This window comes from Mastomys coucha, unplaced genomic scaffold (assembly GCF_008632895.1).
Source record: "Mastomys coucha isolate ucsf_1 unplaced genomic scaffold, UCSF_Mcou_1 pScaffold22, whole genome shotgun sequence".
NCBI classification, from domain to species: domain Eukaryota; kingdom Metazoa; phylum Chordata; class Mammalia; order Rodentia; family Muridae; genus Mastomys; species Mastomys coucha.
Window position 1 is genome coordinate 119148395 of NW_022196905.1, and position 23943 is coordinate 119172337.

The 23943-nt window shown below is 51.7% G+C and overlaps 1 protein-coding gene across 2 annotated transcripts; it reads right to left on the reverse strand.

Moving 5' to 3' along the window:
• Positions 1-80: 80 nt before the first annotated feature.
• Dhx37 (DEAH-box helicase 37) lies at positions 81-22669 on the reverse strand. 2 transcript variants are annotated; one of them, XM_031338005.1, is made up of 28 exons: positions 22466-22578; positions 22064-22269; positions 20121-20290; positions 19225-19337; positions 18083-18422; positions 17543-17691; positions 16686-16778; positions 15833-15929; positions 14435-14548; positions 13436-13537; positions 12798-12912; positions 12310-12405; positions 12013-12089; positions 10844-10988; positions 10058-10134; positions 9584-9816; positions 8514-8625; positions 6435-6541; positions 6169-6357; positions 5887-6011; positions 5678-5794; positions 4448-4620; positions 3471-3585; positions 3230-3367; positions 2960-3054; positions 2802-2875; positions 2241-2338; positions 81-2107 (listed from the first exon to the last, which is right to left on the reverse strand). In XM_031338005.1, the coding sequence occupies exons 2-28, from the start codon at positions 22155-22157 to the stop codon at positions 2022-2024; spliced, it is 3444 nt and encodes a 1147-aa protein (XP_031193865.1). In that variant the 5' UTR covers positions 22158-22269; positions 22466-22578; the 3' UTR covers positions 81-2021. The 2 variants fall into 2 exon arrangements, with proteins under 2 accessions (XP_031193865.1, XP_031193864.1); XM_031338004.1 differs by lacking the exon at positions 22064-22269 and having other exon boundaries at positions 22466-22669.
• Positions 22670-23943: the final 1274 nt, after the last annotated feature.

The window sequence follows — 23943 nt, forward strand, 5'->3', positions numbered from 1 at the left end:
TGTTCGTCCTAAGGGGCTGCAAACCCCTCAGCTCTATTGGTCCTTTCTCCAACTCCTTCACTGGGGACATCTCACTATTCTTAAAGACACGAATTTATTGGTTTGCCTTGCATAGCATTGTCGAGCTCAACTTGTGATAACACCATTGAGAGAAACTGAGGAACTGCTCGTGAGGTTCCCATGGCAGCTTGCCTCTTCTGTGGCCTCACCTCAGGCCGGTTGGTGAGCCTGGCAGTGTCTTCAGACAGGACTGGTCTGTCTGCAGCTGATGAATTATATTTGGTGTTTGCTATGGGATTGAACTGCTGCCCAGACCGGCCTTTCAAATTTCTTATCATTTGCATCAGTTGCCAAGTTAAGCTCTTGGGGGATGGCTCAGGACTTAACTCTGAGACAAATCAGCTATGGGAAGCATCAGAAGACACAGGCCTGGAGCAGAAGCTGAACCTGTGAAGGGCTGCTGGACAAGGGGATTGGATGACAGAGTTAGAGACATGTTTCTTCTGTTCTTGGTCCTGAAGGCCTCATACTAGGCAAGCTCTCTACTATTGTGAGCCTGGCCTGGGCCCAGCCTTTCAAGTCCCACCCCCAAATCAAAACAAACCCGACAGGCTGCCTGCCTTGTGGATATTCACACATATGAGGTGGGCTAGCCACCACCCTAACTTTGCTCACACCAGCCACCTCATGTCCATGACTGAGTCTTTCTAAAAACTCACGGCCGAAACACATGCTATGGAACATGCTACGGCTGTCAAAGATCGGCTGAGCACACACAGACTTGGAGGTGCACTGGAAAAGGGGAGTACAGGGGCTTATTCAGTAGATACAGCCAATGCCTGAAAAGACACAAAGAACACAAGATGGGCAGGCAGGTGTTCAGTGGCACCACTTGCTTACACCACACAGGCATGGCAACATGGAGATAAAGCAGTATGTGGTTCAAAGGACATCATCAAGAGCATAAACTCAGCCCACAGGGAGAAGGTATTTACTAGGTGTTAACTGAAAAGACCTTGGCTTTGTTCCCAGGACTCTGTGACAAGTGGCCCAAAATGACACGTGAATAGCAGCAGCATTTGCCATCACCCAGAAGTAAACAACTCACTCCATTCTGCTGACAGACAGATGTAGCCTGATACCTGATGGCACATGTTCAGCCACAGAAACAAACAGCTCGATGTGCCGGGGAGACCAAGAGGGAGAAAATAAGAAAATCATGTGAGAATGAACATTCTGGAAACTGACAGGGTGACAGCTGCTCAGTATGTGAACATGTTTGATGTGACAGAGAAGCTGAAATGAAACAGCACATCACAAACATTTACCCTTAACAAAATTGTCTGTGAGACAGAGTCTTGCTGGGTGGTGGTAACACACATCTTCAATCCCAGTACTCAAGGCAGGGAGAGGCAGTGGATCTCTGAGTTTGAGGCCAGCCTGGTCTATAGGCCTAGTTCCAGGACAGTCAGGGCTACACAGAGAAACACTGTCTTGAAAAACAAACAAACAGAAGGCAGTCTTGCCATGTAGCTCAGGCTGGCCTTGCATTAGTGATCCTTACCAGCCAAGGCCACAGGGTCACTGGCCATACCCGGCTAGAACAGCTTTTAAAGACAGAACTACCGATGCCAAAGCAGGACCCTGGAAACCAGTCTCCACCTATGTGGAACAAAGCGCTGGGGTGATCCATCCCTTGACTGGGGCCAAGCTTTCAGGACAGTCACGGGGTCACAGAAGTCTGCAGTGCACCTGCTGCCCAAGACGTGATGAAGCTGTATAGGTGCTCTGGGAGAAAGGGCCCCTTTCCTGTCCCAGTGTTGCTCTGTGCATCCACAGGGTCTAATGTCACCCGAAGAGTCCATTTCAGACAGGGAGGAACGTGGAAGGAAAGCCATGTCTGTCTTCTAACAGTCACAAAGAAGGCACTCCTGGTCAGTACAGTTGTGAGTTGTGGCAGGCCACGGCGTGCCTCCTGGTAAGAGCCTAGGAGCTGGCTGACTATGCAGCTGGGTGTGTGGTCAACTGTCAGTGGTAGGGGGCCAGTTCTTCTCAACATCGCTGTGCATAGCCTTTGGGAGCCACTCACAGTATTCAGCCAGCAGGTCTGTGGGAAGAGGTGGCCAGGGTTAGAGTGTGAGGCCAGGGGCTTGCTTGGTTGGACATACTGCCACGACCCGTGGTTTGGTTAGGTTCTTCCACCGAGCAATGTCCCCTGACCCCAGCTGAGTCACACTCACATTTGGGGCTTTTCTTCCATGCAGCCAGCAGGGAATCATGACAATCAACCTTCTCGGCCACAAGGGCTCTCAATAGGGTCTCAGTCCTGGGCTGCAGCCTGTAGAAAGGAGATAGCTGTCTAGACCCACAACCGGGGATGGACAAATGCTGGGACCTGTCACTCAGTCAGAGGAAGCCTGTGTACACAGTGGGAGCATGCAGTGTCCCCCAGCACCCCTCCCTACTCATGTTCATCCAGCCCCTTGAAGGACACAGATGTTCCCCGTCACAGGATGGGCCCTACAGTCAAGACTGGGGTCCATATAAGGAGGTACACTGAAAAGTGGAGAAGGCAAGATTGGAATGATGTAGCCACTGGGAGTGAGACAGGCAGGGAGAGTCCTGAGTAGAGATGCAGGGGGCCCTGCCATCTTTAGGACGGTGGAATGCCCACTGACAGCTCCAGAATGATGGAGGCTCCTGTGGTTGTCACATCCCCAGCATATATGACTGACACAGCAGCCCCAGAGAAGCTTTTCTGCCACTGCCAGTCCTGATATTTTAGGAATATACTCTTATACCTGGCCCAAGTCTTCAGCATGGTGTTGGGGCTAGATAGCAGGCAGTTCTTGAATGGAGCCAGCTTTTGAAATACCTGAGGAGAGAGCACAGGATGGCTGAGTGGGGCCTGCAGTTCATGACACCTAGGAGACAGGCCGCAGGTAGCCCAAGAACCTACCTGTCCCTCCAGCAGAAACCGTGCAAAGTACTTGTAGCGGTCAATGCCTTCAGGGAAGTCCACCTGGACGGCAGGGAGTGGCCAGCCCACACGGTCTAGGGGATTGGAACATGTGATGAAGGGCGATTGCTGTATCTATTCCCCCAAGCCCATCGAGGAGCAGGAGGGCTAGGGTGATCCCCTGTCCCCACCCCCAGGCATATACCCAAGAGCAGTGTATGAACTGATGAATCCAAGAAACCAGGCCACCAGGAAGCAGCCCCAACTCACAGAACACACTGGCCCGGTGGCACAACACCCGTCCTGACTCTGGGCAGTAAGTGGGCGCTGGATCCTCCAGGGGTGCGTCAAACTGGCAGTAGGAGGGCAGCAGGGAAGGGATCCACTGGATTTCCACAGTGGAGACACCTGAGGCCAGGAAAGGGCGTCAGGTCTCACATGCTCTCCCAGACAGACAGGGTGCTTGCTCCACAGCACCCACTGATGTCACCCCGTAGCCACTATGCAGTACCTTTCATGTACATCTTGGTGGTCTCCACAATTTCCTGGTAGACCACGAACTCAGGCAACTCTCTGAAGAGTACAGAGCTGGGGTGGATGAAGACAGGGTCATCTAGAAGAGGGGTCTGCAGAGAGGTAGATGGAGGTTCAGGTCAGAGAAAAACCGAGCTCTCTCTGCTCTTCAAGTCCACTCTTCAGGATCCAACCATCAATCCAGTGAGCCAATGACCAGGCACTACCCAGGATACATTGCTCTTTGGCCATCATCAGAGCTAAAGCCTGGGGCTGGGAAGATGGCTCAATGAGTAAAATACTGACAGCCTGATGACCTCTGATGTCATCTGCCTGTACATGTGTGCCCACTCTTCACTGAAATACAGAGCCAGGGCCCAGTGAGACAGCTCGGCAGATACTGGCACCTGCCACTAAGCTTGGTAATGTGAGTTCAATTTCTGGGACCCACATAGTAGGAGGAGAAAAAAGATTCCTGTAATCTTCTGATTCCCATACATGCTCCACAGCAGCATACACAAACACACAAAATAAAACACAGTCTCCATGTGGGGGGCTTGACCCTAGCACTTAGGAGGGCAGGCAGGGGGATCAATCTGTTTCAAAAATAGCAGCTGTGGATGGATGCCGGAGATTCAATGCTGGGGGAGGGAGGGAGGCCCAGCACACCAAGCACCAACTGGGTCCTCCTGGTTAACTGGTTAGGACAACAAAAGTTAGAGGCACTGAGCAGTGGGGAGGAAGGTGGCTCAGATTTCTCCAGGGTAGAGAAACTGTCTCCAGTTGACTATGCTGATGCGGCCATGCTGAACAGCGAAGCCAGACTGACCTTATGATGTAAAGTGCATCTCTAGAAAGCAACCATGAAGCTGAGTGTGACACCCTGTGCTCCAACAAACAGCAGATTTCATGTGCTCTTTGGCAGGCTGTCCCAGAGGTTATGGCCCAGTCACCAAGGGCAGGCCCATGTCCCACCTTGTAGGCATTCTTCCACTTGGGATCCAGCAGGTCCTCACTCTGAACCCGGCGGGCCAGGTGGTCACCCAGACCAGCTGCCATGATTTGCCGCAGGTAGATCACCTGGCTCTCAGTAGGAGGCTGCATTTTGGGGTCCAGGAAAAGCCCAGCCTCAGGGCACACTGCATTTACTGCAAGGAAGGTGATAAGAGGTGCAGGAAGTCTCGGTCAGAGGAAGGCTGACAATCAGGAAATTACCCAGCACTTGGGCCTCACCCACACGGTGCTTGTTTCTGATGTAGAGGTCAACAGTGGCTCAGCCCAGAGCCCTTTCCGAGGCCAAAACCTAGAGTCCCATGCTAGCAAAGCCCTGCCAAGGGACAGCCACCCCAAGCTTCCACGTGGTAGGACAGGTACAGAACCCTCAGTCCCATCTATCCCCCTGCTGAAAGGTGGCCCAGAGAGGCCTTTGGCCCCACATGGCCACCTGCGGTCATTAGTGGTAGGTGGCTGTCCACAATTGCAGGCTGTTGCACCTGAGGATATGGCTCCATGTGTGTGACAGCAGGCAGGAAAGCAGGCCACAACGATGCCCCCTGCTCCTGGGAAATGTGGGCTAGAAGACAGCCACTGATCCTTGATGCCTACAGCTGCTAGAACAGCACTGAGTTCCCAGTTAGATGCCACCTTCACCCAGTGGCCATCCTGTAATCTTAAGATGGGGACATTCCTTGAGCCCTAGATAGAGGTGACAGGAGCCACCTGTGGCAGAGTAGGGAATCCTGTACCCATGGGTCAATAACTCTGGGGACATGTGGGAGGGAAGAAAGGTCCTGGCTGGAACAGGGGAAGAGGACCAGAGGGGCAGACGGCCTAAGTGCAGCCTTCTAGGTGAGTGCGCAGGGGAACCTGTCTCAGCCTTCTAGGTGAGTGTGCAGGGGAACCTGTCTCAGCCTTCTAGGTGAGTGTGCAGGGGAACCTGTCTCAGCCTTCTAGGTGAGTGTGCAGGGGAACCTGTCTCAGGACACTGGATGCTGACTTAGGTGAGTGCGCAGGGGAACCTGTCTCAGGACACTGGATGCTGACTTAGGTGAGTGCGCAGGGGAACCAGTCTCAGGACACTGGATGTTGACTTGGGGCTGAGCCCATCTTGGTGGGCAGGCAAATGAGCAAGTGTGGAATCTCTATCACACCAAACCCCACACAGAGAGGGACAGACGTCTGTCTACACTGTCACCTGGGCTATACCTGCGGTGGTCAGCTGGCCACGCAGGCGACGTATCTCTAGCATGGCCTTGTAGCGCAGTCCGTTAGCTTGGCAAAACTGGGGTGAGCAGCCAGCGTACTCACAGGCTCCAACGGCACCTGCAGAGCAGAGCAGGCTGTTCTTACTGCTTGGCTCCAATCTGCTCCAAGCTACCAACCACCCGCCTTCATGCCCCAGCGGCGGCACTAACCCAGCAACACCATGAGGTCGCCGAGCTTCAGAGATGCCCCTTGCCCGGCCCAGGTCCTCTTCATCTGGGCCACACGGGCTCGACGGCCCTTCAGCTCTGCAAGCTCCTTTTCACTGGCAGCTGGTCTGTAAAGGCACACGCCCAGCTGGGCTTCAGCCCACTGCCCTCAGGGACCCACTGCCTTCAGGGATCCTCTGGCCAAGTCCTCATTCCTTCACCCTTCCTTCAGGCTCCCCAGCCCACCACGGCGGGCTCTGAGGGACAAGGCTGTCACTGACCCACCTGTCCAGCTCCTCAAACAGCTCACGTACAGTCATGGCAGCCACGATTGCAATGGTGTAGGGCAGGCAGCCATGTTGCTGGCTAAGTGCCAGCATCTTGGCGTAGCGGGGTGCCACAGGGAAGGTGGACATGGTCCGCCCCAGTGCAGTGATGGGGCAGCTCAGCTGTGACATCTGTAGCTTCTTCATTCTGGGGACAAGGGATACAGTGGGTAAGAACCATGGAGCAAGCACCATGTGTGCTTGGGTCCACCCGCCTCCTCCTACCTTTCCTGCTTTGGAGGTGCCTGCAGGGCCCCCAGGGCAATCAGCAGCTCCTCCGCAGCCACCAGGGCCTCGATGGACGGAGGTGTGGGGAACGGGAAGTTGATGACCTGGGCGCAGGAAGGAAGGCAGAGCGATGCAGAGAAGCAAGCCCGGTGAGGCCGCGCTGGCTGCAGCAACTGCTCCCCTGTCCCTGTCCCCAGGACCCGGGTCATGCTAAATGGGACATGGGGCCTACATACCCAGGAAGTTGCCAAAACATCTCCATGTGCCAGGATGACTCCAAATGAAAACTACTGTGTGCCAGGGGCTATACTTATCAACTAAAATCTAGGTGTTTATAAGCAACAGCATATGAACCATCATGCAATATTTAGGAAAACAGGTATTATGCTTGAAAAATGTAACTGTGGCCATGGCTGTCACAGGGATGAACCTCAAGTTTTCAGTGAAAACCTAAAATGATTTTTCTTGATTCTGAATCAGTTGTTTATAACAAAGAAAAAAAAATCACTGGGGGATCCCCCACCCCTCTTAAAGGGACAGGTTTCTTCACTACAGAGATGGGAGCAATGGCCGGTGCCACTGCATGCAGTGAGGATATAGTGACTCCCCCCACCCCATCCCCCTGCGAGACAGGGTTTCTCTGTATAGCCCTGGCTATCCTGGAACTCACTCAGTAGACCAGGCTGACCTCGAACTCAGAAATCCGCCTGCCTCTGCCTCCCAAGTGCTGAGATTAAAGGCATGTGGCACCACTGCCCAGCAAGGGATACAGTATTTTTATTTTAAGAGACAAGATCTTGCCAGGCATAGTGGTGCACTATGTGCTGTGGGGCGACAGCAGCAGGCAGATCTGTGTGAGTTTGAGCCTGGTATACATAGGGAGATCCAGGCCAACCACAGCTACATAGTTAGGCCCTGTCTCAAAACAAGTGAGAGAGGAAGACACAGGTCTCACTGTGGTGAAACTCCTGTTTCAGTCTGGCCTTAAGCCATAACAATCCTCCTGCCTCAGCCTTCCAACTGCTGAGGGTATAGATGTGTGCAACTATGCCTAACTTAACCTTCAACTTCTAATCCTCCCAAGTGCTAGGGTTTCAGGTATGCACCCCACACCCAGTGTATGTGATGCTGGGTATTAAACTTAGGCTTTTCTGTGTGCAAGGCAAGCGTTCAACTAATCAAGCTACATCCCCAGCCAAGTGTATATGTGTATGTACATTGTTTGTTCGGATTTTTGTTCTTGTTAGTTTGTTTGTAGACAGGTTTTCTCTATGAAGCCGTGGACCAGGCTGGCCTTGAACTCTAAGATTTGCCTGCTTCCTCCTCCTGAGTGCTGGGATTAAAGGCATGCACCACCATTCCCTGGCTCTTTTATTTTACACTTTTTTATTCTATGTGTGTAGGTGCACATATGCCAAGGAACAAGTGTGGAGGACAGAGAACAACATGCAGGAGATGGTTCTCCTCTTCCACCATGTGGTTCCTTCAAACTTAAGTCAGCAGGCTTGGCAGTAGACGCCTTTACTGGCTGAGCCAACTGTCTAGACCAAGCAAGAGCCTTCATTTTTAACTTTTCTTCTGGGTTCAGGGACAGGACCAGGCTCAGATGCATTTTCAGCCCTCTGGGATCTGCAGCTCATTAGATATGTTCTTGAACAGAGACTGTCTCTCCCCTGCCTTGGTGTCCCTATCTGTTAAGTGGGTATCTGGCTGTCATGTGACAAGGGTTGGGGGACAACATACAGCACAAGCAGACCCTCTTCGCTGGACCCCATCCTGAGTAGGGAGAACAACCCCAAATCCATTAGAGAAACGTGGCAGTGAAGCCTGCATTCAGCAATCAGCAGGACATCTGAGTGCCCACGAGCTTTGTGGGATCTGGCTATCCATGAGCCTCTATCTCCCAGGGGACAGGCAAGCTGTCCTCATTAGTGTCTGAAGGCCACCAGGGCACTGTCTGTCAGTCCCTAGGGATACCACTCCAGCTGGTTTCCCTGGCAGGCGCAGTTCTGGGTTGACAGAATGTGACAGGCTGGGGATGGAGTGGGAAGGGAGGCGGCTACAGCTGAGACTGACCTTCTCAATATTGAGTGCTTTCATTTGCAGGATCAAGTCCTCCACTGGTCTGCGGGTTATCTCTGGAGGAGGAAACTGCTCAAAGTCCCCGAAAACAGCTGAGGAATACAGCCTAAGTGGGGAGAAATAGGGACCGGAAAGAAGAAAGTCAACCAGACTTCTGGGCCAACCACGCCCAGCACTTAGAGCCAGGACCTCGCCTCACCACCAGCAGCCAACCCAACTATATTCTCTTGTATGCTTTTAAGTTTTCCATCCTATAAACTAAAAAGGTATTGGAAGAACAGCAACAAAGGTATTCAAAGTAACAATAGTAGGAGAAAATACTGGCCAGTGACATAACTAACATGGATCTAACTCTCAGCTGTCAGAAGAACCCACTCCTCCAAGCCATCAGCAGATGGATGGAGCCTAACTCAGAACTGAGGAAAGGCCTGAACTGACAGTTTTTGAGAAGGCACGGAGGTAGGCAGGCAGTGCAGAAGATGCTGAGAGCACTTGCCCGAGTTGAGCACAGACTCAAAGCCACTGACATAATCCCTTGCCTCATGCTACTGCAAACGAACAATGAGGAGATGTGAGAGGAGAACCTGGGTACCTAGCTAGTGGCTCATCCCTTGTAATTAAGAACTCCACAGGGCCAAAGATGAGCACAGACATTCAAACTGACACAGGGACACTTGTGTGCACAATAGGATAAAGGAACAACAACCTCGATGACCAGCAGAGATGGACAATAACAATGTAATAGGGCAGAGGGAAGGGACTCAGCCACCAGGAGAAACACGGTAAGGTGACCCAGAAAACTCATCATCCTGGGCAGTGCCTGACAATTATACCTTATAGCGTGCCCTCAAGGAGTGACCACTCACAGGAGCACTGCCATGCTGGTGGTGACAGTGGCCTAGCCGTGACGTCTGAATCAGCTGCTGACTACGGGGCAAAGGTGGGGTAAAGTAGCCAGCATGTGGGAAGGGCTGTGGTACTCCTGAGGACACATGGCCCACTCACTGCAGAGGGGCAACAACAGTTGTTTCTCAATGCCCATGATGCAGGGACAAGTGACCTACCTATAGCAGTGGCCTGGCTCTGTCCGGCCTGCACGACCAGCCCGCTGGTCAGCAGATGCTTGGGAGACCCAGCTGACACGGAAGGAAGACACGCCTGTGACACGGTCATAATAGCGTTTCTTGACTTTCCCACAGTCCACCACATACTTGATACCAGGGATGGTGAGGGATGTTTCAGCCACATTGGTGGCTACAACACATAGCCTTGTCCCCTCTGGAGGAGGTTTGAAGACCTGGGAAGTGGGAGTAGATAAGACAGCACTGGAATCAGGTGAAAATCTATGAGGTAGCAGGTGGACAGATTGCTGTCAGCTAGGCAAGGTCCACTGCTACCCACCAAGTTCCAAGCATAACCATTAGGAGTGGTTTCTATTACTTCCTCCACTCTCGGGGGCTGGTCAGTAAGTAGATGGAAAAACACCTGAGGCTTGACCCACCCCATCTTAATGCTCTAAAGAGTTTCCCGTTCATTACCTGTGCCTGCTTCTCAGGAGCCAGCAGAGAGTAGAGCGGAAGCACATGAAGGGGCAGGGAGGCATCTGGCTGCTCACCTGCAGTCAAGCATGGGACACCAGAGTCCAGGTTGAAGAGGTGCCACTGGCAGAGGCCTGCTTCTAGATGCCCGGATACCCCACACCCCTCCATCCCACACAAGTGAGAGGCTTGAGGGCTCTTGTTTAGATGCAGTACTAGGAAGCTCCTGAAGTCTGCACTGTTGCCCAGCATGGGCTTGCAATGCCTGCCACGCAGCAACATCCCTTGAGAGGAAGAGGGCCCCAGTCCCTGCATGGTCCAGGCAGTGTGGCAGGCTGTGCTTGCACAGAAAGAGCCCTTTTTGGACACAAAGTCTATAAAAGTCTCTCTCTAGAGATGCATAGTCTGATGCTGAATTCAAGCCACCTCCTGAGCAGCTGGGACCGCGGGTGTGTGCTACCACACCTAGCCTAGCCCAAGCTGGATATTAAGGAGCTGCCCATCAACATACTAGGGGCCCTGAGATTCTAGACACCTTCTCAGTTGCATGAGGCCTGTGTCAACCCAGGAATAGCCAGCCTGGGGATGGTGACACACCAGAAAGGACCACCTCTGTGCTCACATATCAGCGCACCCGGATGAGCCAGGATGTATTTGGTCACATGCATGAGGACAGGACTTCTGGTCCCACTGGCCAACAGGGCCTATCATGCAATAGGGGCTTGGCAGACCTGTGCTGACATCGGAGAACAACGAACCCGAGTGCAGAGCTCTGCCTGGCCGCACCTTCATTTGCCTCACTGTCACCCAGGTCCAGATCTAGGTCAGAGCCCAGGGCCTCCTCTTCGTCGTCCATCTCTGCCTCCCTGTCCTCATCGCCTTCGCCGGCTGGCAGCACAGAGTAATTGTCCAGGTTGATCTGGGGCAAGGCCTGAGGAGATGCCAACACCAGGAGCTCAGGCAACTTGGGTGTAAACCAAGCCACACAGGGTACAGGGTTGTACAGGGTACGGTCACTAAACAATGATCTTTTCTGCCTCATTCCTAATTAATAATTAAGCATGGGGGGCTGGGCAGTGGCTGAGCAGTTAATAGCACTTGTTGTTACAGAGGACCTGAATTTGATTCCCAGCACTCACATAGCAGTTCACAACCATCTCTAATTCCAGTTCCAGAAGGTCTCACCCCCTCCTCTGGCCTCCCTAGGCACCAGGCATGCACATGGTTCACATAAACACAAACACTCTCACACATAAAATAAAATGAATCTGCTGGGTGGTGGTGTCACATGCCTTTAATCCCAGAACTTGGGAAGCAGAGGCAGGCGGATTTCTGAGTTCGAGGCCAGCCTGGTCTACAGAGTGAGTTCCAGGACAGCCAGGGCTACACAGAGAAACCCTGTCTCGAAAAAAACCAAAAAAAAAAAAAGAATCTAAAGAAATTTTAAAAATTTAGGTATGAGTTAGGTGTGGGGGTGCACACCTTTATTCCCAGTATTCTGGAGATAGACACAAATGGATCTCTGTGAGTTCAAAGCCAGCATGTAGCAATTCCAGGCCTGCCAGGGTTACATAGTAACATTCAGTCTGAGTAAGCATATAAATAAATAAATAAATAAATAAATAAATAAATCCGGTATGAGCATGGGGTCATCTCACAAGGCTGCTGTGAGCTACACACTCAGTTTTACATCCAGCTATCAGGGTTCCTGGGGTGGCCTCTCCTCTGGCTGGCCCCCAGCTTCAGATAGCAAATCTCCCTACTTCTTAGATCGGCTCTATTTGCGCTCCAGGATAGCCTCGGACAGACCCTGTGTTGTAACTCATAACACACACCCAACCTTACAGCCTCTAGAAGTGTAATCCACCAGGATTCTGTGCTGTGGGATGGGGCTGGACCAGCGTGACCCCAGAACACCCCACGGCTCCCAGCCATATCAGATGACTCCTACGTACCATGGCCTGGGCCTTTCTAGCCCTTGTCCGGGACTTCTTAAACCTCCGCATCCCTTCTGCGGAGTCCTCTTCCTTTTCTGTAAAGGAGGAAAAGAGCGGGAAGAGATTCCTGTGGCCAGCACAGGCAGCTGGCACTTTACTCTTGTCACTCACAGCAAAACTGCCACAACGACAAGCAGAAAGGCACAGGATCTCCTCTAGGACACTGAGGTGGAAGCTGACACCCCATTCAGGGCACCAGTTGCCAGGCTCAGGGTAGCAGGTGGAGAGCTCCGACAAATGGCTATGGGTAGTTACCTTGTGGCTGGGAGCAACGGATGGGGAAGGCCTTCCGAAGCCGACGGCAAAGTGCATGCACCTCCGCCTGCCCTGTAAGGAACACCAGGATGCCACCTGCAGAGAGAACCAAGCCAGTTCTAACAGTCTTATCCTTGCAGGCACCTGCTGAGAACCTGGGAGAGTCAGGAGCTAGGACCCTGGGAAATATGTTCTGGGTGGGTGGAAGCCAGTTACCAGAAGCCAGAAGAGTGGTGAGGGCACCTAACAGCAAACCCAACAGGGCTTGCTCCTCCTGGTCTCTGAAGACCAGAGGCCATCCATACTTGCCCTTTTCAAGAGGATGCTTCAACATGCTACCTCTGCCTTAGATATGAGGGGCACTTGGGCTTAGGCTTGGGAAGTCGCCATGCCACTATGGTTTGACTGTTCCCTGTGCTATCCGAGGGATGAAAAGCAAACCCATGTCCTCATCGAGGAAGGGACATGCGAGTCCCATCAGGCCTCACCTGAAGGCAGCATCCGGTGGATCTTGCAGACCTTTCTGAAGCATTCACCACTGTAGTCATCCAATGGGGTCCGCTTGTTGAAATGTACTGTCACAGGGAACTGCCTAGACTCAACCTGTGACAGGTTCACAAAGGTATGGGAATTCCACAGCCCCGAAGTCTCTCTGACTTCGGAACTAAACCCTAACACCACCAGTTCTCACATGTCAAGGTCAGGTAGAAGCTGGTAGGGGATGTACTCCCTGGTTTTGTGTGTCAATTTGACACAGGCTGGAGTTATCACAGTGAAGGGAGCTTCAGTTGGGGAAGCGCCTCCATGAGGTCTAGCTATGGGGCATTTTCTCAATTAGTGATCAAGGGGGTAGGGCCCCTTGTGGGTGGTGCCATCCCTGAGCTGGTAGTCTTGGGCTCTATAATAGAGCAGGTTGAGCAAGCCAGTAAGGAACATCTCGCCATGGCCTCTGCATCAGCTCCTGCTTCCTGACCTGTCTGAGTTCTAGTCCTGACTTCCTCTGGTGATGAACAACAATGTGGAAGTAAGCTGAACAAACCCTTTTCTTCTCAACTTGCTTCTTGGTCATGATGTTTGTGCAGGAATAGAAACCCTGACTAAGACAGGGGTCTTATCCAAAACTTACCTTGATGACAGGGGGAGGAGTGGTGAAGAGCCGCTGGTTCTGGGTGAAGTCCTCTACCCGAAGTGTGGCAGACATGATGAGCAGCTTGAGGGGCAGGCGCCTCTGTGGAAGATAGTCTGGTGACTCAGACACAGCACAGAGACAGTGTATATGAATTATGTACCACTCAGCTCTGTGGTTACATATAACCAGCAAAAGCATTCCTCATGTTGCCCCAGAGGAAATGAAACCCAGCCATGGAGAGCCTTTCCACTTGGGTTCTGCCGGTGACACAGGCCAGAGCCCTGACCATGAAGTCAGTTAAAGGGGCCATGGTAGGGTTCCACCTTCATGAGATAGCCAAATGAAGGATGTGGTCAGCACTGAGATCAGGGAGGGCTCAGCTTACGACCTCCAGCCCACAGTCCTGAATTGGTCTGCCTGCCACCTTGACCAAGGGTGGTTCCAGGAGGGTAGGACTGGCATACCACCCTTTCTTGGTCACTGTCCATCCCTAGTGCCTTCAATGTGGCTGGGAACATGGCACCCCCAAAACACCCATGTCTCCACTGAGCTGTCTGTTGAGGGACAGAACAGGACTGCTCACCAAGGTCCCTTCAGATAGTATGCCCCCAAAGCTGGTCCCTCACATCCACTGTCTGAGCACAGAGCTGGAAAGAGGAGCAGACTTGGGGAGAGAGTACGAGGCCTGGGGAGTAGAGGGCTCAACCCAGCAGTCTATGAACCTGCAGAGCCTGATGGCTACCACTTAGCTGGCTCCAACAAGGCCTGCCTGGTTTTAGCTTTCTACACGAGCCTCTTGGATGTGGAGGGATCATTTACTATGCATGACACTGTGGACCAAGGCCTGTAAGTTAACAGGGACAGCACAGAATGATACAGCCTGGCACTCGCAATGACTCATGCCTAGGGAGGCTGTGTCCTCTGGTACACCTCCCAGCTCAAGCCTCTGAGGTGATTCTAGTCTGCCCTCCCTGCATACTTTCCATACCCACACACCTTGGCCCGGAGAGCCACGATGCGGGACAGGAGCCCTAGAAGGATGTCTGTGTAGACGCTCCGCTCGTGGGCTTCGTCGATGATCACCACCTTGTATTTCAGCAGCAGGAAGTCCTGTGAGGGAGGGAGAGTTACACCAGAGTGCCCTGACAAGCACAGGGGCTGAACCAGGCTGCTTCCACTGCCTCAGCAGCTCCTCGAAGCCCAGCAAATGCATGGTAGAAGCAGCAGGGCATCCTGACTGCCTGCAGCTCCTGTGCATGGCCAGGAGCCAGGCTGCTACCGCACGCTGCAAGTTTTCTTTATTCTTTTCTTTTTTTTTTTTTTTTTTTTTTTTTTTTTTTTTTTTTTTTTTTTTTTGTTTTTTTGAGACAGGGTTTCTCTGTATAGCCCTGGCTGTCCTGGAACTCACTCTGTAGACCAGGCTGGCCTCGAACTCAGAAATCCGCCTGCCTCTGCCTCCCAAGTGCTGGGATTAAAGGCATGCGCCACCACCGCCCGGGTATTCTTTTCTTTAAAAAAAGGAAAAAAAAAACCTCCTGTCTGGTCTCCCTTACTTTCTTTTGATAGTCTCTCATTTATCCCAGGCTAGCTTTGAACTATGTGACCAAGAATGATCTTGAACTTCCTTTTTTTTTTCCTTCTCAAAGATTTATTTTTAGAGCTGGGCATTGGTGGCATATGCCTTTAATCCCAGCACTTGGGGGGCAGAGGCAGGCAGATTTCTGAGTTCGAGGCCAGCCTGGTCTACAGAGTGAGTTCCAGGACAGCCAGGACTACACAGAGAAGAAACTCTGTCTCGAAAAAACTAAAAAAAAAGAAAAAAAAAAGATTTATTTTATTTATTTTATGTATATGAGCACACTGTACCTGTACAGATGGTTGTGAACCATCATGTGGTTGTTGGGATTTGAACTCAGCTCTTAACCACTGAGCCATCTCGCTGGCCCAATCTTGAACTTCTTGTTTTCCTGACCCCACCTCGTAAGTGTCTGTATGACAAGCAGATCTTTTGCTTTGTTTTGTTCTGTTTTGGGGTGTGTGTATGTGTGTGTAGCAATGCTAGGACTGGATCCCAGGGCTTCAGGCATGCTAGGAGAACTCCATACCGACTGAGCCACTTCCCCAGTCCCTCTAGCAAAAATGGACATGCAAAGCAACCTTGCTTGCTTACTTACCCATGGCTTCTCTGGTCACACTGACACTGTGCCCTCCATCACTGACTATATCTGCTTTATGATTCTGAGAGGCACCACCATACTGATCAAGTAACTGAGGTTCCAAGAATGGACATGCTCAACACCACATGCAACAGGCACACTGGTGATCACAACTAAGGTGATCTACTCTACTTTCCACCCATCTGTGTCCTGTACCAGACTCGGACGGATAACTGACCTTCTGGATCTCTTTGAGCAGTACACCATCCGTCATGAACTTGATCCTGGTTTCTTCTGTCACATTCCCTTCGTATCGGATCTGGTAGGAGACAACCCTACGGGGAGAAGATTCACCTCAGGGCTAGTGATGTCTCCAGAGCTACAGGCAGCTGCGGCTCTGCTTACATGGTCCCTTCAAGGGAGACAGGGGAGGACCCTCCCAGCAGTACTGGTCCCAAGTGCTGATCTCTGGGGCCGAGGACAGAGAGAAGCTCCAGATTTGGGAACCACATCACCAGGTATACTGTAGATCTTGGAGAGAGCATGGCTAAGCTCACTGGGAGACAAGCAGGTCTTTACTCCCAGAGCCATATACTGACAATATGGTAGAGACGCTACATGGTTGGGCACAGGTGGCAGATACTGACACCCTCAGGTGCCCAGGGCTCATATCTCTCTATTTGTGGATATATATATATATATCAATTAAAAAGCTAAAAATTTAAGGCTGGCGGGGAGGAGCTTGTAGCAGAGTGGCTGCCTAGTACATTCGAGGCCCTAAGTTCCATTCCCAGCACCACAGTGTAAAGAAGTGTAGCCCGGGCAAAGGATTTCAGGATTGGAATTTGGTGTTTACATGGCCTTACGCCACTGACTCACTAGCAGGCTGCCCCGTGCTTCTAGCCTAGCTCCTATACAGGCACAGTGTCCTTCAGTAAGCATTGGGTGCCTGGATGGTTCCTTCCCTGTCTCAGCAGGTTAAGAGGTTTCTTCTGGGCCATCCCTGGGAGTGAGGCAAAATGACTCCCACCTGAACCCTCCTCTCAGCAAGCCTGCAAAGTCCCCTACATCCCCAGGAATTGGGGCCTCACCGATGTGACAGGTTCATCTCTTTGGCCACCCGCTGGGACATGGCCACTGCAGCCACTCGGCGGGGTTCTGTGACACCAATGATGCTGTCCTCACTGGGGAAGGAGACACATTAGCCATGACTGTCTGTCCCAGAGCCATTTACATACACTTCAACATCACTAGTCACTGAGGGTGAAACCCAGAGGGCAGGGTACAAACATCACTTGCCCAATGTCAGTACAGCATAGCCACAAGACAGCCAGGGGGCAGCACACACTGCACAGCACTGATGGGGACCTAGCACAACTTGGTATTCAGCTGGGACACATCTCCAAGAGCCACTATTAAAATGAGGAAATTTCTTCGGGGGTGGGGGGTGGGTGTCTGAGCTGCACGTCATTCCTGAATAGACTAATAAGTACATGAACTGGTAAGTCCAGAGAAAGCCTGAGCTCAGACAACAGGGACGACAAATACACCTTGAAATGCTGACAGAGCATGGGGGCCCCTGAAGAAGAGAATACTAGAATTCTGCATCACCCCGTAACTCTTCTGCCAAATGAATTTACTTCATGGTGAATTGAGGTGGGTGTCGGGATACAGAAGATCACACTGAGTGCCCAGAACCAGGCAACACTAGGAAATGTGCCTGGCACTGTGGTGCTTTTGTCATTGATCCCATGGGACCATTGAGTTTAGTGTCATCCCCATCTCTCAGATGACAATACGCTAGGAGAGGCTGGAAATTTATCTGAAGTCACACAGTGCACAAAGCAGAGCCAGGACAGGGTCTACTGGAGCCCAAGTCTTATGACACTTGGAGCCTAAGTGCTCAGTGTCGCCAGGGAGTAGAGGGACACCCCTGGCCCAGCCCCACCTGCTGTAGCCTGCTTCGTAGAGAAACTGGGGCACCTGTGTTGTCTTCCCACTGCCAGTCTCGCCACACACAATGACAATGGGGTACTCAGCCACCGCCTCCATGATGGCCTGCTCTTCGGCGAGGATCGGGAGCTTGAGCCGCTCCTCCTGTGGGAGAAGTTAGTACCAGAGTGACAGGCTGCAGAGAGCAGGTGAGGAGGTGCCCCACTCACAAGAGGCCACACACACTGTCTAAAGTGCATAGCCAGGAGCTAGAGAGATAGCCTGGTAGTTAAGAGCACTGGCTGCTTTTGTAGAGGACTTGGGTTTGATTTCCAGCAGCCACATGGCAGCTTACAACCACCTAAAGTCCAGTTCCAACAGAACCAACGCCTTCATCTGACCTTTGCAGGGATGCTTGTGGTGTACATATACACAGGCATGCAAAACACCCAAACATATACAACCATGTCCCCGCTCCTAGAAGTGGACACTGAGGTTCCTTTCCACCAAGAGGTCCCACTAACTTGTCTCTTTAACCGCCGAGAGAAGAACGAACCTGCATTTCAGGGGTGCGGTTCACGGGGATGAACACAGCAGGCTTGGCCAGGGGTGGAGGCGGGGCAGCGGCTGGCATTTTGGGAGGTGCAGAGGTCCCAGGTGGAGGGGGCTGCAGGGTGGGTGCAGGGGTCTTGGTCTCACAAGGAGCTGGTGGCGGATGCACTGGGTCTGTCCCTGTGCTGCTACTAGGTTGCTCAGCTGTGGCTTCCTCAGACTCTGAGCCTTCTGAAGACTCAGAGTCTTCCTCTGTGGATGATGACCGGCGGCGCTTCCGGTGGGCCCCACCAAGGCTACTGACTTTCTCTTGGCCCCGGGCAGCAGGCTGGTCAGACTTCCTCCTGGGAGAGCAGAGGCTTGAGGCAGGGACTTTAAGATATCTGACATAGTTATGGAGGCCTCTCACCAGAGGCCATACCACATCTACCTCAGGACTTTTGCACTGGCTGTTTCTACCCCGAGAGACACTTGCAGATTATCCCACTCAATGTCTCCTCAAAGTCACCTACCAGGGAGACTGTGTGTCACTGGGTTCAGTCCCTGATACCAGTCCCTTTCCTAGCTGGCCCCTTGCCTCTGCCTTACCTTTGGGTTCATTTTCTGGGTGCAGATACATGAGTATTTGGCTAACAAACACCAGTGCCTTCAAAAGGGAAAAAACATTACGCTCCTTGTTCTACCTCAGGTCCAGTGAGGCTGGGGCAGTGCACACTCACCCAACAGAAGTGCCCAGAACAGAGAAGCTGTGTGTGTGTGTGTGTGTGTGTGTGTGTGTTTGCGAGAGTGCACTCATGCACACACATGTATGCACGTGGGCTGGGCTGGAGTGTGATGCCCTGCAGGAATGTCAGCCTGGGGTGGCCCCACAGTTTCAATGGGAAAGCCCAGGTAGGAAGTGGGTTTTCAACAAGAAGCCACTGAATGCCTGATGTCACCCGGAACAGCAAGAGGTGGTTTCATGGCGAGTGGGGCGTTTGAGGTGCAAAATCAAGGTCATGACTGATGAACTGACCTACTTGTGACATATCGGATGCCAGGCAGGCGCACAGCTAGAGGAGCATTCCGTATGGATAACCCTCTACTCCCCCCACCCCCCACACAAGACAACATGAGATAGAAGCCCGCTCAGGCTCTGTGACTCACTCTTTGATATGATACATGCGGTCCCCGGTGCCTAGTTTGGCTGTCGTGTAGAAGAGCCTCATTTCGGCCTCCGACGCCTGGACTTCACTCAGTTTCTGCAGCAGTTCAGCACGCTGGGAAAGGTATGAGAGCATTGGCTACCAGGCAGCCACTGACCGCTGACCAGGTCCCAGGCCTTCTCCTGTAGAGGACAGGCTTTCGGGGGATCTTAGTCTAGTTAGTACTAGACTCTGTATTATAGGGAAAGAAGATGTCACCCAATAGCTACGAAGTGTTCTGCACACAGAGGCTAGCTCTTTCTTCGCCATTAGCAGAACCCAGCGTCACGGGCCACAGCTCTGTAGAACCGTGTGCTATAACCGCTGGCTGTCCCAAGGCACAGCAACCAGACTGAATAAAGCACGGTACCCACTGCTGTCCTCAGGACAGATGTGACTTCTCATTTGGCCAGTCTTTAGACTCCACATAGTCATGTGATTTCTTTTTTTTCTTTTTGGTTTTTCGAGACAGGGTTTCTCTGTGTAGCCCTGGCTGTCCTGGAACTCACTCTGTAGACTAGGCTGGCCTCGAACTCAGAAATCCGCCCGCCACCACCGCCCGGCTGGCCATGTGATTTCTTTCATCCCGTGAGCCACAGCAGTTTTGGTTTCAGTGATTTTGGCATGTGTGTTTATATACATGTACATGATTTTAAAATCAGGCCAGCACACTCAGAGGCTCCCTCTGCTGCTGCAGGTAGCTCGTGGCTACTGTGTCACTGGATAGACACAAAACACTTGCCTCCTTTAAGGAAGTTCTACTAGACAATCTTGCTGCAGAGATAACAAGGAGGGATGGACTCCCCTCCAGCCCCCAGATCTGGAGAGCTGGTGCAGACCAGCCACAGTGAGGCATACCTGGCTCTTCTTCTCCTTCTGTTCTAAGACCTTCTGCAGCACCTTCCTCTCCTTCTTCGTCAGGGGCTTCCTCACTTTCTTTGATGGGGGCGGTGCCTTGGCCTTCTTCTTCCTCTTTCCCGGCAGCACCAGTGCATTGCTTGCATCAACTCCTTTTAGCACATCCTTGTCTGACAAGAGAGCCTCGGTCTCACCAGGGTGCAAAAGGTCACAAAGTGTCCTCCACGCTTACTCATGACAAATATCAAACAAGGTCACCATCTCCTGCAGGTGGCCCAGGTCACCTGCTAATCTCTGAGTGCTGAACAAGGGTCTGTGTGCCACAACTGTTAGCATTACCAAGCTATGATATTCTTGAGGGGCTGGGAGGGAACCTGGCTACCATGCTGAGAGCCCTGGGTTCCAACCCCAGTACCACATAAAACCAAGTATGGCAGTTCGGGACAGTAATCATTTGAGAGGAAACAGCGAGAGGACCAGAAGTTCAGTCACCCCTGACTACACAGGCCAGCCTGGGATACATGGAACCCTGAGGAGTGCTCAGAAGTAGGCTACTGAGCTGTGAGCTGTGCCAGAGGGTGTCATGATTCCACTGAGAAAAAGTTAAGTCCCATTTTATAGATATGAAAACCAAGGCAGATGGATGTTAAGTGACATGCCCCAAACCCAAGTCTCATGAGCCAGGACGACATACTTGATTCTACTGGATCACTTTAGCTCTACACCACCTCCCAAACCAGCCTGATCCTGACCATGCCTTCTATTATTCCAACCAATACTCTTCCTCCCTGCAGGACCCCAGGGAGCATCTGAGATGGAGGGTAAGTCCTTTTCACAAGCTCTGGGTCAGCATCCTCCTCCCAGCTCTCCTCTACTCCCCTCTCTTCTCAATGAGTCAAAACTCTACTCATCAGACTTACATAAGTGTCGTCTACATACAAAAGTGTTTACACTCCCCTGAACTTGCCTGTCTCGAGTAGCCAGGTCAATAGCTTCTAGTTTTCCTTCGAACACCTGTAGGGCCTCAAGTACTTATACCCAACATCTGCCTTCTCCAGCAACCTGACTAGTGCCCATGCTCGTCACCTTTGTGCTTATGCACAGGCTCAGTCCGTCAGCAACTCCAGCCAGCTCTTCTCTGGAATGCACCAGAATCCAAACATTGGTCTAAGCATCAACTCCAGCCTCCCACCCCATCATCCTTCAACCTGTAATGTTTTCCTTAATGGTACAACCAATATGCCATGGTTACACACTACCTTTCACCTGTCCCTCGTCTGCTAAGTCTTCCATAGCTCCTTACTTCCTCTTTTAGAAGCTGGGGATTGAGGCAATGCCTGCTTTCTAGCCCTAAGCTGGCCTGGTACATTCTACATAGCCCAGCTGCCCTCCAATGCACATTACTCTCTAGAGCTAGGTTTACTTAAGTCTATCTATTGCCAAGCGGTGGTGGTGCACGCCTTTAATCCTAGCACTTGGGAAACAGAGGCAGGTGGATTTCTGAGTTTGAGGTGAGCCTGGTCTACAGGGTGAGTTCCAGGACAGCCAGGGCTACACAGAGAAAGCCTGTCTCGGGAAAAAACAAAACAAAACAAAAAACCAAAACCCAAGTCTATCTGTCTCTCTCATATACACAGCCTTTTTGTTTGTTTGTTAAGACAGGGTCTCACTCTGTAACCCAGGTTGACCTCAAACTTGTAGAGATCCTCCTACAGCAACCTCCTAAGTGCTGGGGTTACAGGAATGAACTACCATATTCTGCCTTTTAAAAGTCCCAATCATCTATACAACCCACAAACTCCGACGTCCCTTAGTCCTTGGGTTTCCACTCTCATCTCCACCCAGGTCTCCTGAAGGTTTTGACATTTTTTACTATCCATGGAAGGCCTTCCCCAGCACACTTCACTCTCTCCCATCTTCGACTCTACCTCTCTAGCACCTACCCGAGTGCCTGCCATAGTCTACACATTTTATCGTTTCTCTGTGCTTGTCCGCTCCGGGTAAACAGGCACGCCTGGAGTTGACAGGGTTTTCCATCTCCGATTCTGCTGTCACTACTCCCAGAGATCAGAACAGCGTCCCCGGTGCATACAGGCGCCCCAGCACCCAAACATTGCAATCAGCCTGGCGCACGGCTCACCGGCCTGGTCTGAAACACACATGTACGGGTCTCTGGGAAGGCGATGATTATGACAGGCCTGGGAATGGATGCAAAGAACTAATCTGCGCGCCATACTCCGGGCACTACTCCCCAAGCCGCAGTAGAGAGGCTGTCACGCCCCCTGTTCGGGTCACGTGGAACCCGGCTCCCACTCCAGCGACCATCCCGGTCCCAGGCTTCTCACCCTCCAGCTCCAGTCGCACGGGAGGCGCTTCAGGGCCCTTGGCGGGCCGGGGCTCCGCCTGCAGCCTCCCCTTCACGTTGTAGCGGCGTCGCAGCTTCCCCATGGCTCCTTCGCCACGCGCGTGGCTCCCTCGGCCAAGCTCGCTGGGAACCTGAACCAAGCAGCGAGACTTCCGGGTAGCGCCTGCGCAAGAGCAGCACCTCAGCAGCTGAGGGCGGAGCTAGAGGCCCGACCGGCCGGAAAGGGAGGACTTGGCGGAAGAGGCGGGCGTACTCTGTCTGTGGGCGGTCCCTATGTAAATAAGGGGGCCCGGCCTAGACGTGCCTAAGGAGCCAGAGTGCATGATCAAGCTGTCCTGCCAAATATTGTCTGAGGACATTTGAATTGTATAATAATATTAATTTGGGATTGAAGAGATGGCTCAGCCGTTAAGAGAAGTGGCACAGCCGTTCCAGATGATGCGACGCTGTCTCCTGGCCCCCGTGGTAACTGCGCTAATGTGTATACTCAAATACACACCTTAAAAAGTACAGACTGGCCTGGCAGTGGTTGGCGCACGCCTTTAATCCCAGCACTTGGGAGACAGAGACAGGCGGATTTCTGAGTTCGAGGCCAGCCTGGTCTACAGCGTGAGTTCCAGGACTATACAGGGAAACCCGTTTGTCTCGAAAAACCAAAAAAAAAAAAAAAAAAAAAAAAAGTACACACACACACACACACACACACACACATACACCAAGTAAAAATACAATAAATCACCAGGTATGGAATCCCGCAGAGGTATGTAGATTTCCGTGAGTTTGCGACCAGCCTGGTATGTATATTTCCAGATCAACCAGAGCTACATAGTAAGACCTTGTCACAAAAATAGGGGCTAGACGCCTTTAATCCCAGCTCTCAGGAGGCAGGGGCAGGTGAATCTCTGAGTTCAAAGCTAGCCTGGTTTACAGAGCAAGTTCCAGGACAGCCAGGGATACACAAGAGAAACCAAAAGGCAAAAACAAATAATAAACAATAGGGCGTTGAAGAGATGGTTTAGTAGTTAAGAGCACTTGCTGCTCTTGCAAGAGGACCCAGCTGCAGTTCCTAGCCCCCACATAGTGGCTCACAACCATTCCTAACCTCCTTCTGACCTTTGAGAGCACTAGATACACATATGATTTATATAATAAATTACCATGGCATGTGGGCAAAACACTCACACATAGATTAAAAATAAAATAAATCTTTAATATTAATTTGACTAAAATTATAAGCTATAACTCTGCCCTTAATTACAAACGTCTCCTCTCTCCTCGTTTTGTTCATCTGTGTTTTCTGATATCCCCACATCAGGTGGATTAGATCCACAGAAAAAGTGTAAAATATTTCCATGGCAGGAACAGAGAATGTAAAAAGACGACATCTTAAATGGTTTAAAACTCACTCTGTCACTTGATCTGAGGCACACTTGGAAGCATTTCTGAACCCTGTAATTA

Bases quoted from the DNA above. Each gene is read 5' to 3' on its own strand.
- Dhx37 (XM_031338004.1), bottom strand. From the start codon at position 22,568: ATGGGGAAGCTGCGACGCCGCTACAACGTGAAGGGGAGGCTGCAGGCG. The intron at 16,779-17,542 runs GTGGGGCTGGGC...CTCCTTCCCCAG, and splicing joins TACGAAGCAGGCTACAGCAG to TGAGGACAGCATCATTGGTG. The intron at 15,930-16,685 runs GTGAGGCCCCAA...TTCTCCCCGTAG, and splicing joins GAGATGAACCTGTCACATCG to GGTTGTCTCCTACCAGATCC.